This window comes from Peromyscus eremicus, chromosome 20 (assembly GCF_949786415.1).
Source record: "Peromyscus eremicus chromosome 20, PerEre_H2_v1, whole genome shotgun sequence".
Lineage (NCBI taxonomy): Eukaryota > Metazoa > Chordata > Mammalia > Rodentia > Cricetidae > Peromyscus > Peromyscus eremicus.
Window position 1 is genome coordinate 26,823,396 of NC_081436.1, and position 14,112 is coordinate 26,837,507.

General features: G+C 56.9%; 1 protein-coding gene across 1 annotated transcript; it reads left to right on the top strand.

Moving 5' to 3' along the window:
• Positions 1–1,964: 1,964 nt before the first annotated feature.
• Positions 1,965–14,112, top strand: Eppk1 (epiplakin 1). Its single transcript, XM_059247584.1, has one exon. The coding sequence runs from the start codon at positions 1,997–1,999 to the stop codon at positions 13,889–13,891; it is 11,895 nt and encodes a 3,964-aa protein (XP_059103567.1). The 5' UTR covers positions 1,965–1,996; the 3' UTR covers positions 13,892–14,112.

Consider the following 14,112-nt stretch of genomic DNA (forward strand, 5'->3'; position numbering starts at 1 on the left):
ATGAGGACAGAGCAGAATCTTGTTACAGGAGGAATCTGACCTCAGTGACAGATTCAAAGTCTGTTAAGTTCCACAATACACATGTGTGTTGGGGAGGGAGGGGTAGACAGGCCCCTCCCAAAGTTCACGCAAGGACCAGCCTGGACGAACTCCTAAGCAGAGAGAATGTTCTGGCAGTGCTGAGGCTGTGGACTAAGAGAGCGCAGAGTCCACAGGCTCAGTTTACAGGGGGGTTGTCTTCTCCCTGAGCAAGTCTGCCATCTTCTAGAGATGCCAGGTGCATTGGACTGGGGCCAGCAGGGCTCCAGGATGATCTCATCTTAGTTACATCCACAGAGATCCTGCTTCCAAATAAGGTTACACTTGTGTCCTGCAGGTTAGGACTTTGAGTTGCCTTTCTGGGCAATCAATTCAGCCCAGCTCAAAAACCCCAAGCCTTGGCAGAAGCTTAGAGGCCTGGATCCAAGTGACCCAGGACACATGCAGGCATGAAGACCCAACACACATCTTCTGAGTTTAAGGCAGGACTGGGGAAGAGAGTGAGTAGGAAGTCCCCAAGACCTATGCACTAGAACCCTGGAGGCTTGGAGTAGAGGCCAGATGATCCACAGGGAGTCCTGAGAGTACAGATTCTTGCTGACCTCAGGTCCCTGTGTGTTATGAGTACACTATGCCAGAAATGTGGACAAACATGTCTGTGTCCTTCTACAATGTCAAAATTTAGTGAATGACAACAAATTCCACAAGGTTCAGCAGTTTCAAAATGCAAAGAATTTGCCCTATAATCCCACTGACTCCATAATCTGGCCAAGGTGGAGGCAATCAAGATACTCCGATCTTAGTTGCTAAAACGACTTTTATCACCTGTCACACAGCATGCGGTAAATCTCTATATGTATTTATATGTATATGTGTGGTTTAGAGAGCGATAAAGGGGCTGTAGCTGGATTCAGAGAGCGCCCCCAAAGTTCTGAGAGTCTATCAATAAGATGCCAAATAAGACCAGGAGGGAGCTGCTGTAGGCGGGGTTTGAGAACAAAGCCGTAGAGTCCACAAGGGGAAAGGCCAAGGTCCAAAAACAGGAAAAGGCAGGTTCAGGTCCGGGTCCTGAGGGACAAAAAGATGAATGGGCACGGAGTCAAGTAGGGTGCATCAATGACAGAGGGTGGAGTCAAGCCAAAGCTGCAGCGACAGTTGTGGGGCGTCCTCTACTTGCCGGTCCTTGATATCCAGTGACTGGTTGATGCGAGGCCAGGCCGTCATAGTGTTAGGTGCCCATCGCTTTGTGGGACCCGGGTGAGGGAATGATACCCTTTTCTCAGCTTGGTGTGTCTGATAAGTTCTTGGGCCTGGTTTCCCTGCTGTGGTTTTAGTACACCCATGTGTGCCTACAGCCTCAGTTCACTCCGGTAAATTTACAAGGTGCCTTCCTTTCTGCTCCTAGGAATAAGTCATTTCAGTCTGTGTGGAAGCTGGTGCCTGACAGATGGTGCTGCTTGTGGAACCGCCCAGGGCCTGCAATCTGCTTCCCTCAAAATGGCAAAAGCCAAATTGTAAAATGGAGTCTCCTAGGGCAAGGCGCAGCCTGAAAAAAACACTGTTTTGTACAATATGCTGTAACTTAAAGTAGGGTACAGCCTGATCTCAAAACTGTGGCCATAGTCTGTTGCATTGTCTGAGTTCTTTGGGCAGCCTGGCTTAATCCCTCCTGAAGGGACTTGCAGGTCAGGGTGTTCTCCCCCCAAACAATGAGATTTGCCCATGCCCTTGGAGGGCCCTTGGCTACTGTGGACCTCTGTGGCTGCTCAGGGGTCCTCCTGTCCTCACATCTGGACGTGGATTCGGGGCTCTCTAACTTTAGATGGACCTGTGCCTGATTCCCATGATCATATCTTTCCCACCTGCTCAGCCGCTCAGGGTCCCTGACTGAGTCTTTTTATTCCCTACAGGTCACACGTGAATCTTAAGTGAGTTCTGCACTTACCAGTTGTCCGTGATGAACGGCCAACCCCCTCCTCGTGATGTCGTGATTGCCAATGGCATTGAGCAGTCCACTGTCCCTAAAATCATGAAGCAGCATTTGGGAGCCGGCACCCATGCCGGGGCCCAAGCAGAGGCTGCCCCACCTACCACAGCCGGAAGTATTGCTGGGGTGTATGTGGAGGCCTCAGGGCAGACCCAGAGCTTCTATGATGCCATGAAGCAGGGCCTCCTGCCTACTGGGCTTGGGCTGGCTTTGCTTGAGTCCCAGGCAGCCACTGGGGGCCTTGTGGACCTTGCCCAGGGCCAGATGCTTCCTGTGTCTGAGGCCCTAAGGCAGGGTCTGGTGGGACTGGAGCTAAAGGAGAAATTGTTGGCTGCTGAGCGTGCAGTTACTGGCTATCCTGACCCCTATGGGGGTGGAAAGCTGGCCCTCTTCCAGGCCATCAGGAAGGAAATTGTGGATGAGACCCTGGGGAGGAGATGGCTGGAGGCCCAATTAGCTACTGGGGGCCTGGTGGACCCAACCCAAGGTGTACGAGTGGCCCCAGAGGTAGCCTGCCAGCGGGGCCTCTTAGACAAGGAGACGTGGCTCAGCCTAGTGGAGTCAGAGCCCAGCATGGATGCCCCAGGTTTTCTTGACCCCAATACACTGGAACGGCTGCCATATAGCATGCTGTTGGGTAGGTGTGTGCAAGACCCCAGCTCAGGGCTGCCCCTATTGCCCTTGAAGACCACCTTCCACACCCTGGGGGGAGCAGCCAGCGCATCCATGCTGCTGGAGGCAGGAGTACTGGATGAGGAGACAGTCCGTGGCCTGCAGGAGGGCACACTGGTGGTATCAGATGTGGGCACACGCCCTGAGGTGCAACGCTATCTGGAGGGCGTTGGAGGGTTGGCCGGGGTTGTCCTGTTGCCTGGAGGTCACAAGAAGAGCTTCTTCCAGGCTGCAGGGGAACACTTGCTCTCAAAGGGCGTTGCACTACAACTCTTAGAGGCTCAGGCTGCTACCCGCACCCTTGTGCACCCTGCCACAGGCCAGCGTCTGTGGGTGGAAGAGGCAGTCAGGGAAGGTCTGGTCGGCCCAGAACTCCATGAGCGGCTCCTGGTTGCAGAGCAGGCAGTAACTGGGTATTATGACCCCTTCAGTGGCTCCCGCATCCCCCTTTTCCAGGCAATGAAAAAGGAGCTTGTGGACCAGCCGCTGGCTCTGCGCCTCCTGGACGCCCAGCTGGCCACAGGTGGGCTTATATGCCCAGCCCGCAGATTCCGGCTGCCCCTGGAGGCTGCCCTGCGCTTTGGCTGCCTGGATGAAGAGACTCAGCAACGTCTCTCTCAGGCAATGAGCTTTTCAGATCCCACCACACATGATAGCCTTCGCTATGAACAGCTGTTGGCCCGCTCTGTCACTGACCCAGAGACGGGGCTGGCTTTCCTGCCTCTCCCTGGAGAGCCCCATGCAAAGGAGCCCCAGGGACCCACATTTATTGATCATTGTACTCGACAGGCCTTGAGCAAGGCCACAACCTCCGTCTCTGTAGGGAGGTTCCAGGGCCGGCCTGTATCCCTCTGGGAAGTGCTCTTTTCTGAGGTAGTGCCCGTTAAACAGAGGGCAATGCTTGCCCAGCAGTACCAGAAAGGGGCCCTGTCAGTGGAGGAGCTGGCAGCTGAGCTGAAGGCCATTGTTGAGCAGGCCGCAGCCACTGCCAAAGTCACCTTTGCTGGGTTGAGGGACACGGTGACCCCGGGAGACCTGTTGGAGGCTGAGATAATCAACCAGGACCTGTTTGAGCAGCTGGAACGAGGACAGACCTCAGCCCAGGATGTGGGCAGCCTGGACTCAGTGCAGAGGTACCTGCAGGGCACAGGTTGCATTGCAGGTCTCCTGCTGCCTGACTCCCAGGAACGCCTCCGTATCTATGAGGCCCGTAGCAAGGGGCTCCTCAGGCCCGGGACTGCCCTGATCTTGCTTGAGGCCCAGGCTGCCACAGGCTTTATCATTGACCCAAAAGAGAACAAGAGATACTCTGTGGAGGAGGCACTAAGGGCTGGTGTCATCGGACCTGATGTATATGCAAAGCTGCTGTCTGCAGAACGTGCAGTCACTGGCTACACAGACCCCTACTCTGGGGAGCAGATCTCACTCTTCCAAGCCATGCAGAGGGAGCTTATTGTCAGAGACCATGGCATCCGCCTGCTGGAGGCCCAGATTGCCACCGGTGGCGTCATTGACCCTGTGCACAGCCACCGTGTGCCCGTGGAGGTGGCCTACCAGCGTGGCTACTTTGACCAGATGCTGAACTCTATCCTGTTGGACCCATCTGACGACACCAAGGGCTTCTTCGACCCCAACACGCATGAGAACCTCACCTACCTGCAGCTGCTGGAGCGCTGTGTACACGACTCCGAGACAGGCCTGCACCTCCTGCCGCTTAGTGGCACACGACCCCAACTGGTAGATAGCTCCACTCGGCAGGCCTTCCAGAACCTACTGCTCTCTGTGAAATATGGACGGTTCCGGGGGCAGCGAGTTTCCGCATGGGAGCTCATTAACTCAGAATACTTCAGAGAGGACCAGAGGAGGCTGCTGCTGCGGCGTTATCGGCAGCGCAAGGTCACACTGGAGCAGGTCACTCAGCTGCTGGAGAACGAGATGAAGAGGTGGGCGGACGTCACGTTGCCTGCACTGAGGGGCCGAGTCACTGCCTACCAGCTCTTTCAAGCCCACATCATCAACCAGGAGCTCCTGGACCAGGTGCTAACGGGGGCGCTCAGCCCAGATTCCCTCCTTCACAGGGATGATGTTCACAGGTACCTTCAGGGCTCAGGCACCGTGGGCGGTGTGCTGTTACAGCCCTCCAACCAGCCCGTCGGTCTCTACCAGGCCATGAAGCAGAAGCTGCTGGCCCCTGGTGTAGCACTGGCCTTGCTGGAGGCCCAAGCAGCCACTGGAGCCATCACAGACCCCTGCAGTATGGAGACCCTGTCCGTAGATGAGGCTGTGAGCAGGGGAGTGGTGGGGGCAGAGGTATACAGCAAGCTGAAGCGAGCAGAGCACGCTATCACCGGCTACAGAGACCCCTTTTCTGGAAAAAAGGTGTCCCTGTTCAGGGCCATGAAGAAGGGCCTTGTCCCTATGGAGCAGGCAACCCGCCTGTTAGAGGCCCAGGTGTCCACAGGAGGAGTCATTGATCCCACAACCCACCTCCACCTCCCCATGCCTGTGGCAGTCCAGCGTGGCTGCCTTGATCAAGAGATGGAGGTGGCCTTGTCCAGCTCTCCTGAGACCTTTCCCACCCCTGATGGCCGGGGACACACCAGTTATGCCCAGCTTCTGGAGCAGTGTCTCCAGGATAAAGCCTCTGGGCTTCACCTCCTGCCCCTGACAGAAGATGCTCCTGCTCTCCCCACTGACACAGAGATCCAGGAGACCCTGCAAGCATCAGCTGGTACTGAGGATGGTTTGTCCCTCTGGGATCTGCTTACCTCTTGCCACTTTACAGAGGAACAGCGCAGGGGCTTCCTTGAGGATGTGAGGGTTGGGAAGATGTCTGTATCACAGCTACAGGACACCGTGCGTAGCTGGGTACAGGCAGCAAAGCTCCTGGCCCGGGCCCGCATCACTGTGCCAGGCCCACGGGGTGAGGTCCCTGCCATTTGGCTACGAGATACTGGTATTATTACTCAAGAGACACTGGAAGCATTGGCCCAGGGCATAGAATCACCTGCTGAGGTAGCCACACAGCCTTCTCTGAAGGCCTGCCTCTGGGGCACAGGCTGTGTGGCCGGTGTGCTTCTGCAGCCCTCGGGGACCAAGTTGAGCATTGCCCAGGCTGTAAGGGATGGCTTCCTGCCCACAGGCCTGGGCCAGCAGCTGCTGGAGGCCCAAGTGGCATCTGGCTTCCTTGTCAACCCACTAACCAACCAGAGATTGTCGGTGGAGGATGCAGTGAAGGCCGGCCTGGTGGGCAGGGAGCTGAGTGAACAGCTTCAGCAGGCAGAGAGAGCTGTCACGGGATACTCAGACCCTTACTCAGGAGGCTCCCTTTCTCTATGGCAGGCCATGGAGAAGGGACTTGTCCCCAAGAGTGAGGCCTTTCCTCTCCTACAAGTCCAGCTGGCCACGGGGGGTGTTGTGGACCCTGTCCATGGAGTGCACCTGCCCCAGGCAGTGGCCTGCAAGCTTGGCCTCCTGGATGAGCAGACAAGCCAGGTGCTGACTGCCACTGAGGAGGAAAACAAGCTCTTCTTTGACCCCAACTCCCGTGAAAAGGTGACATACCAGCAGCTCAAGGAACTCTGCGTGCTGGATGCTGACACTGGCCTGTGGCTGCTACCACTGCCCCAGGACACTGTGGTTGAGGTGGATGACCACACCGCAGTGGCACTGAGGGCTATGAAGGTGCCCATCAGCATGGGGAGGTTCCAAGGACACAGCGTGTCCCTCTGGGACCTGCTACACTCTGAGTATGTTGGAGCTGAAAAGCGGCGGGAACTGGTGGCACTTTGTTGTTCTGGGCGGGCTGCTGCCCTGCGGCAGGTCATCAGCCTGGTCACCACTCTGGTGGAGGCTGCAGAGAAGCAGCCCCCACAGGCCACCTTCAAAGGGCTCCGGAAACAGGTTTCAGCTGGGGACTTGTTTAGGTCCCAGCTGATCAACAAGCAGACCCTGGATGAGCTCAATCAGGGGAAGAGGACGGTTCAGGAAGTGACCGAGATGGACAGTGTGAGGAGGTCCCTGGAAGGTGGCAACTTCATCGCTGGGGTCCTTATTCGGGGTACAAAAGAGAAGATGAGTATCCCGGAGGCCTTGAGAAGGCACATTCTGAGGCCAGGCACAGCCCTGGTGCTGCTAGAGGCCCAGGCAGCCACCGGTTACATCATCGACCCTGTGGAGAACCGGAAGCTAACGGTAGAGCAGGCCTTCCAGGCAGGGATGTTTGGCAAGGAAACTTACATGAAGCTGTTATCAGCTGAGCGCGCTGTCACCGGCTACACGGACCCTTACACTGGGGAACAGATCTCCCTCTTCCAGGCCATGCAGAGGGACCTCATTGTCAGGGACCATGGCATCCGCCTGCTGGAGGCCCAGATTGCCACGGGTGGCATCATCGACCCTGTACACAGCCATCGTGTGCCTGTGAACGTGGCCTACCAGCGTGGCTACTTCGATGAGGAGATGAACCGCATCTTGGCTGACCCGAGTGACGACACCAAGGGCTTCTTCGACCCCAACACGCATGAGAACCTCACCTACCTGCAGCTGCTGGAGCGCTGTGTGGAGGATCCCGAGACAGGCCTGTACATGTTGGAAATTGTAAAGAAGGGAGAAAACTACACGTACGTTGACGAGGCCACAAGGCAAGCTCTGAGATCCAGAGCTGTGAAAATGTACGTCGGGAGGTTTGCAGGCCAGATGGTGTCTATGTGGGACCTGCTGTCATCTCAGTACTTCACAGAAGGAAGGAAAAGAAAGCTTTTGCAGGAGTACAGAGCCCAGACCAAGAGTCTAGAGGAACTGCTGGAGGTTATCACCACCACCGTGGAAGAAACAGAGAAGCAAAACCAAATATTCAAGGTGCCAGGCATCCATGGCGACGTGACTGCTGCAGAACTGTTCAACTCTGGGATCCTTGATAAGAAGACCCTGGATGTGCTTCACAGTGGAGACAGAGGGTGCCAGGATCTCCGCCAGCTGGAGCATGTCAAAATCTACCTGGAAGGCAGCAGCTGCATTGCTGGGGTGATGGCACCCCTCACCCAGGAGGTAATGAGCTTCTATGAGGCCAGCAAGGAAGAACTCATCCCAGCAGGATTTGCAGCCCAGTTGCTGGAGGCGCAGGCTGCTACTGGGTATCTCATGGACCCCCGTACCCACCAGAGGCTGTGTGTGGATGAGGCCATAGCAGCTGGCCTGGTGGGCGAAGACCTGAGACAAAGGCTTGTGAACGCAGAGAAGGCAGCGAAGGGCTACAAAGACCCAGCCACGGGGGAGACTATCCCACTCTTCCAGGCCATGGAGAAGAAGTTAGTTAGGAGGGAGGAGGCACTGAGGCTGCTGGAGGTACAGGTGGCCACAGGCGGGATCATTGACCCTGTGTACCACCACCGAGTCCCTCTGGACACAGCCTGCAGGCGCGGCTGTCTGGGTGATGACACAGTGGTACTCATAGCTGATCAGAAGCTCATGAGGAAAAGGTTTGTGGATCCCAACACACAGGAGAAGGTCACGTACCAGGAGCTGCAGGACAGGTGCCAGAGGGAGGAGAAGTCGGGCTGGGCTCTGTTCCCAGTGGTCAAGGACAAAAAGGACATGGAGTATGTTGATGAGGCCACCAAAAGGGCTCTGGAGGCAGAGCAGGTGGAAGTGACCGTGGGGAGGTACAGGGGCCAGAGGCGATCCGTGTGGGAGCTGCTGAACTCAGAGTACGTGTCAGAGGAGAAAAAGATTGAACTGGTGAAGTTGTACAAAGAGGACACAGCCCGGGCACTGAAGAGAGTGGTACAAGTTATTCTGCAAATGATTGCAGATAAAGAAGGAAAAAACAGGCAACTCTGGTTCCGAGGACTGCGGACGCAGGTCACAGCGGAGGAACTGCTCCGCTCAGCTGTCATCACAAGACAGACTCTGAAGGACCTGGAAGAAGGAAGAACCACAGTAGACCAGATCGAAAGAAATGAAGATGTAAAAAAATACCTCAAGGGCACCAGCTGCATTGCAGGGGTCCTGGTGCCCGTCCGGGGAGAGCCTGAACGTCAGGAGAAGATGAGCATCTATCAGGCCATGTGGAAGGGCTTGCTGAGGCCTGGCACAGGCCTGGTACTGCTAGAGGCACAGGCAGCCACCGGCTTCATCATCGATCCAGTGCACGACCGTAGAATGTCTGTGGAGGAGGCCGTGGCAGCAGGTGTGGTGGGTGGCGAGGTCCAAGAGAAGCTGCTGTCAGCCGAGCGCGCTGTTACCGGCTACAAGGACCCCTACACGGGGGAGCAGATCTCCCTCTTCCAGGCCATGCAGAGGGACCTCATAGTCAAGGACCATGGCATCCGCCTGCTGGAGGCCCAGATTGCCACGGGTGGTGTCATTGACCCCGTGCACAGCCACCGTGTGCCCGTGGATGTGGCCTACCAACGTGGCTACTTTGACCAGGAGATGAACAGCATTTTGGCAGATCCTGGTGATGATACCAAGGGCTTCTTTGACCCCAACACACATGAGAACCTCACTTACCTACAGCTGCTTCGGCGCTGTGTGCGGGATCCAGAGACTGGTTTCTACATGCTGCAGCTGGCAGAGAAGGGATCCACTGTGCACCACCTGAGTGAGGAACTGAGACGTGCCCTTCGTGAAGCGCGAGTGACCCCAGGCACAGGCGACTACCAGGGCCAGAGCATCTCTGTCTGGGAGCTTCTCTTCTACCGCGAGGTGCCCGAGAGACTGCGCCAGGACCTGCTGCGCCGGTACCAAGCTGGTGGGCTGACTGTCCAGGAACTGACCACCACGCTCATCTCACTGCTGGCCCGAACCAAGGATGGGAGCCCACCTGTAGATCCCCAAGGAACCCTGGGTAAGGCCACCATGGAGGTAAAAGTAGGTCATCTTCAGGGCCAAGGGGTGCCAGTTTGGGATGTTCTGACATCCAACTATGTGAGCAGGGACACCCGGAAGGAGCTGCTGGCCCAGTTCAGCTCTGGGAAACTGACTCTGCCCATGCTGACCCGAAGACTGACCACCGTCATTGAGGAAGCCGAGGAGACTCAGGAGTCCAGTCCAAAGCTGACTGTTGCCTCACTGAACCAACAGGAGACTGGGGCCAGAAGCTCAGGCACCCTCCCAGACAAGGACAAGGTGGAGGACATTGCCAGGCAGAATCAGGAAGAGGCTCTGCGTGCCGCCACCATGGAGGTGCACCGTGGGCAGTTCCGTGGCAAACCAGTCTCAGTGTGGCGAGTCCTATTCTCCTCATACCTGAGTGAGACCCGCCGAGAGGAACTCCTTGCCCAGCACTTGGCTGGTACCCTGGCTCTGCATGACCTCATCACCATTCTCACCCAGGTCATCGAGGACACAGAAGCACGGCTCAGCAGGGTGTCTTTCCGGGGTCTGAGGCGCCAGGTATCTGCATCTGAGCTGCAAACATCTGGGGTCATAGACTCGGAGACCCTGCGGGAACTGGCACAAGGGACCAAGACCCTGCAAGAGGTGACTGAGATGGATTCTGTGAAGCGCTACCTAGAAGGAACCAGCTGCATTGCGGGTGTCCTGGTGCCGGTCCAGGGAGAGCCAGGCCGTCAGGAGAAGATGAGCATCTATCAGGCCATGTGGAAGGGCTTGCTGAGGCCTGGCACGTCCCTGGTACTGCTGGAGGCTCAGGCGGCCACCGGCTTCATCATCGACCCAGTGCACAACCGCAGGCTGTCTGTGGGTGAAGCTGTGGCAGCAGGTGTGGTGGGTGGCGAGATCCAAGAGAAGCTTCTGTCAGCCGAGCGCGCTGTTACCGGCTACATGGACCCCTACACTGGGGAGCAGATCTCCCTCTTCCAGGCCATGCAGAGGGACCTCATAGTCAAGGACCATGGCATCCGCCTGCTGGAGGCCCAGATTGCCACGGGTGGTGTCATTGACCCCGTGCACAGCCACCGTGTGCCTGTGGATGTGGCCTACCAACGTGGCTACTTTGACCAGGAGATGAACAGCATTTTGGCAGATCCTGGTGATGATACCAAGGGCTTCTTTGACCCCAACACACATGAGAACCTCACTTACCTACAGCTGCTTCGGCGCTGTGTGCGGGATCCAGAGACTGGTTTCTACATGCTGCAGCTGGCAGAGAAGGGATCCACTGTGCACCACCTGAGTGAGGAACTGAGACGTGCCCTTCGTGAAGCCCGAGTGACCCCAGGCACAGGCGACCTCCAGGGCCAGAGCATCTCTGTCTGGGAGCTTCTCTTCTACCGCGAGGTGCCCGAGAGACTGCGCCAGGACCTGCTGCGCCGGTACCAAGCTGGTGGGCTGACTGTCCAGGAACTGACCACCACGCTCATCTCACAGCTGGCCCGAACCAAGGATGGGAGCCCACCTGTAGATCCCCAAGGAACCCTGGGTAAGGTCACCATGGAGGTAAAAGTGGGTCATCTCCGGGGCCAAGGGGTGCCAGTTTGGGATGTTCTGACATCCAACTATGTGAGCAGGGACACCCGGAAGGAGCTGCTGGCCCAGTTCAGCTCTGGGAAACTGACTCTGCCCATGCTGACCCGAAGACTGACCACCGTCATTGAGGAAGCCGAGGAGACTCAGGAGTCCAATCCAAAGCTGACTGTTGCCTCACTGAACCAACAGGAGACTGGGGCCAGAAGCTCAGGCACCCTCCCAGACAAGGACAAGGTGGAGGACATTGCCAGGCAGAATCAGGAAGAGGTTCTGCGTGCCGCCACCATGGAGGTGCACCGTGGGCAGTTCCGTGGCAAACCAGTCTCAGTGTGGCGAGTCCTATTCTCCTCATACCTGAGTGAGACCCGCCGAGAGGAACTCCTTGCCCAGCACTTGGCTGGTACCCTGGCTCTGCATGACCTCATCACCATTCTCACCCAGGTCATCGAGGACACAGAAGAACGACTCAGCAGGGTGTCTTTCCGGGGTCTGAGGCGCCAGGTATCTGCATCTGAGCTGCAAACATCTGGGGTCATAGACTCGGAGACCCTGCGGGAACTGGCACAAGGGACCAAGACCCTGCAAGAGGTGACTGAGATGGATTCTGTGAAGCGCTACCTAGAAGGAACCAGCTGCATTGCAGGTGTCCTGGTGCCGGTCCGGGGAGAGCCAGGCCATCAGGAGAAGATGAGCATCTATCAGGCCATGTGGAAGGGCTTGCTGAGGCCTGGCACAGCCCTGGTCCTGCTGGAGGCTCAGGCGGCCACCGGCTTCATCATCGACCCAGTGCACGACCGCAGGCTGTCTGTGGAGGAGGCCGTGGCAGCAGGTGTGGTGGGTGGCGAGATCCAAGAGAAGCTTCTGTCAGCCGAGCGCGCTGTTACCGGCTACAAAGACCCCTACACGGGGGAGCAGATCTCCCTCTTCCAGGCCATGCAGAGGGATCTCATAGTCAAGGACCATGGCATCCGCCTGCTGGAGGCCCAGATTGCCACGGGTGGTGTCATTGATCCCGTGCACAGCCACCGTGTGCCCGTGGATGTGGCCTACCAACGTGGCTACTTTGACCAGGAGATGAACAGCATTTTGGCAGATCCTGGTGATGATACCAAGGGCTTCTTTGACCCCAACACACATGAGAACCTCACTTACCTACAGCTGCTTCGGCGCTGTGTGCGGGATCCAGAGACTGGTTTCTACATGCTGCAGCTGGCAGAGAAGGGATCCACTGTGCACCACCTGAGTGAGGAACTGAGACGTGCCCTTCGTGAAGCGCGAGTGACCCCAGGCACAGGCGACTACCAGGGCCAGAGCATCTCTGTCTGGGAGCTTCTCTTCTACCGCGAGGTGCCTGAGAGACTGCGCCAGGACCTGCTGCGCCGGTACCAAGCTGGTGGGCTCACCGTTCAGGATATGAGTACCACGCTCATCTCACAGCTGGCCCGAACCAATGTTGGGAGCCCACGCTTAGATCCCCAAGGAACCCTGGGTAAGGCCACCATGGAGGTAAAAGTAGGTCATCTTCGGGGCCAAGGGGTGCCAGTTTGGGATGTTCTGACATCCAACTATGTGAGCAGGGACACCCGGAAGGAGCTGCTGGCCCAGTTCAGCTCTGGGAAACTGACTCTGCCCATGCTGACCCGAAGACTGACCACCATCATTGAGGAAGCCGAGGAGACTCAGGAGTCCAATCCAAAGCTGACTGTTGCCTCACTGAACCAACAGGAGACTGGGGCCAGAAGCTCAGGCACCCTCCCAGACAAGGACAAGGTGGAGGACATTGCCAGGCAGAATCAGGAAGAGGCTCTGCGTGCCGCCACCATGGAGGTGCACCGTGGGCAGTTCCGTGGCAAACCAGTCTCAGTGTGGCGAGTCCTATTCTCCTCATACCTGAGTGAGACCCGCCGAGAGGAACTCCTTGCCCAGCACTTGGCTGGTACCCTGGGTCTGCATGACCTCATCACCATTCTCACCCAGGTCATCGAGGAGACAGAAGAACAGCTCAGCAGGGTGTCTTTCCGGGGTCTGAGGCGCCAGGTATCTGCATCTGAGCTGCAAACATCTGGGATCATAGACTCGAAGACCCTGCGGGAACTGGCACAAGGGACCAAGACCCTGCAAGAGGTGACTGAGATGGATTCTGTGAAGCGCTACCTAGAAGGAACCAGCTGCATTGCGGGTGTCCTGGTGCCGGTCCGGGGAGAGCCAGGCCGTCAGGAGAAGATGAGCATCTATCAGGCCATGTGGAAGGGCTTGCTGAGGCCTGGCACAGCCCTGGTACTGCTGGAGGCTCAGGCGGCCACCGGCTTCATCATTGACCCAGTGCACAACCGCAGGCTGACTGTGGAGGAGGCCGTGGCAGCAGGTGTGGTGGGTGGCGAGATCCAAGAGAAGCTGCTGTCAGCCGAGCGCGCTGTTACCGGCTACATGGACCCCTACACGGGGGAGCAGATCTCCCTCTTCCAGGCCATGCAGAGGGACCTCATAGTCAAGAATCATGGCATCCGCCTGCTGGAGGCCCAGATTGCCACGGGTGGTGTCATTGACCCGGTGCACAGCCACCGTGTGCCCGTGGATGTGGCCTACCAACGTGGCTACTTTGACCAGGAGATGAACAGCATTTTGGCAGATCCTGGTGATGATACCAAGGGCTTCTTTGACCCCAACACACATGAGAACCTTACTTACCTACAGCTGTTACAGAGAGCCACTCCTGACCCAGAGACTGGCTTATTGTTTCTCTCCATCTCTAAGCGCTGAATGTTTTTATGTTACTTTCTCGAAGGTACTTCCGGGCTTGCCTAGTCCTTTAGGTGGATAATCATTGTCTCTGTATACTTGTAACTCTTCTTTATCAGGGTTTAGTTTTAGGTTATGCTCATTTCTTTCTATGGTTCCTTGTTTTGTGTTCTCATGTATGACTTCTTTTTGTTGTTGTTTTTCCTCTACAGACTTCTCGTGGGTTTTTTTCCCCCACTATT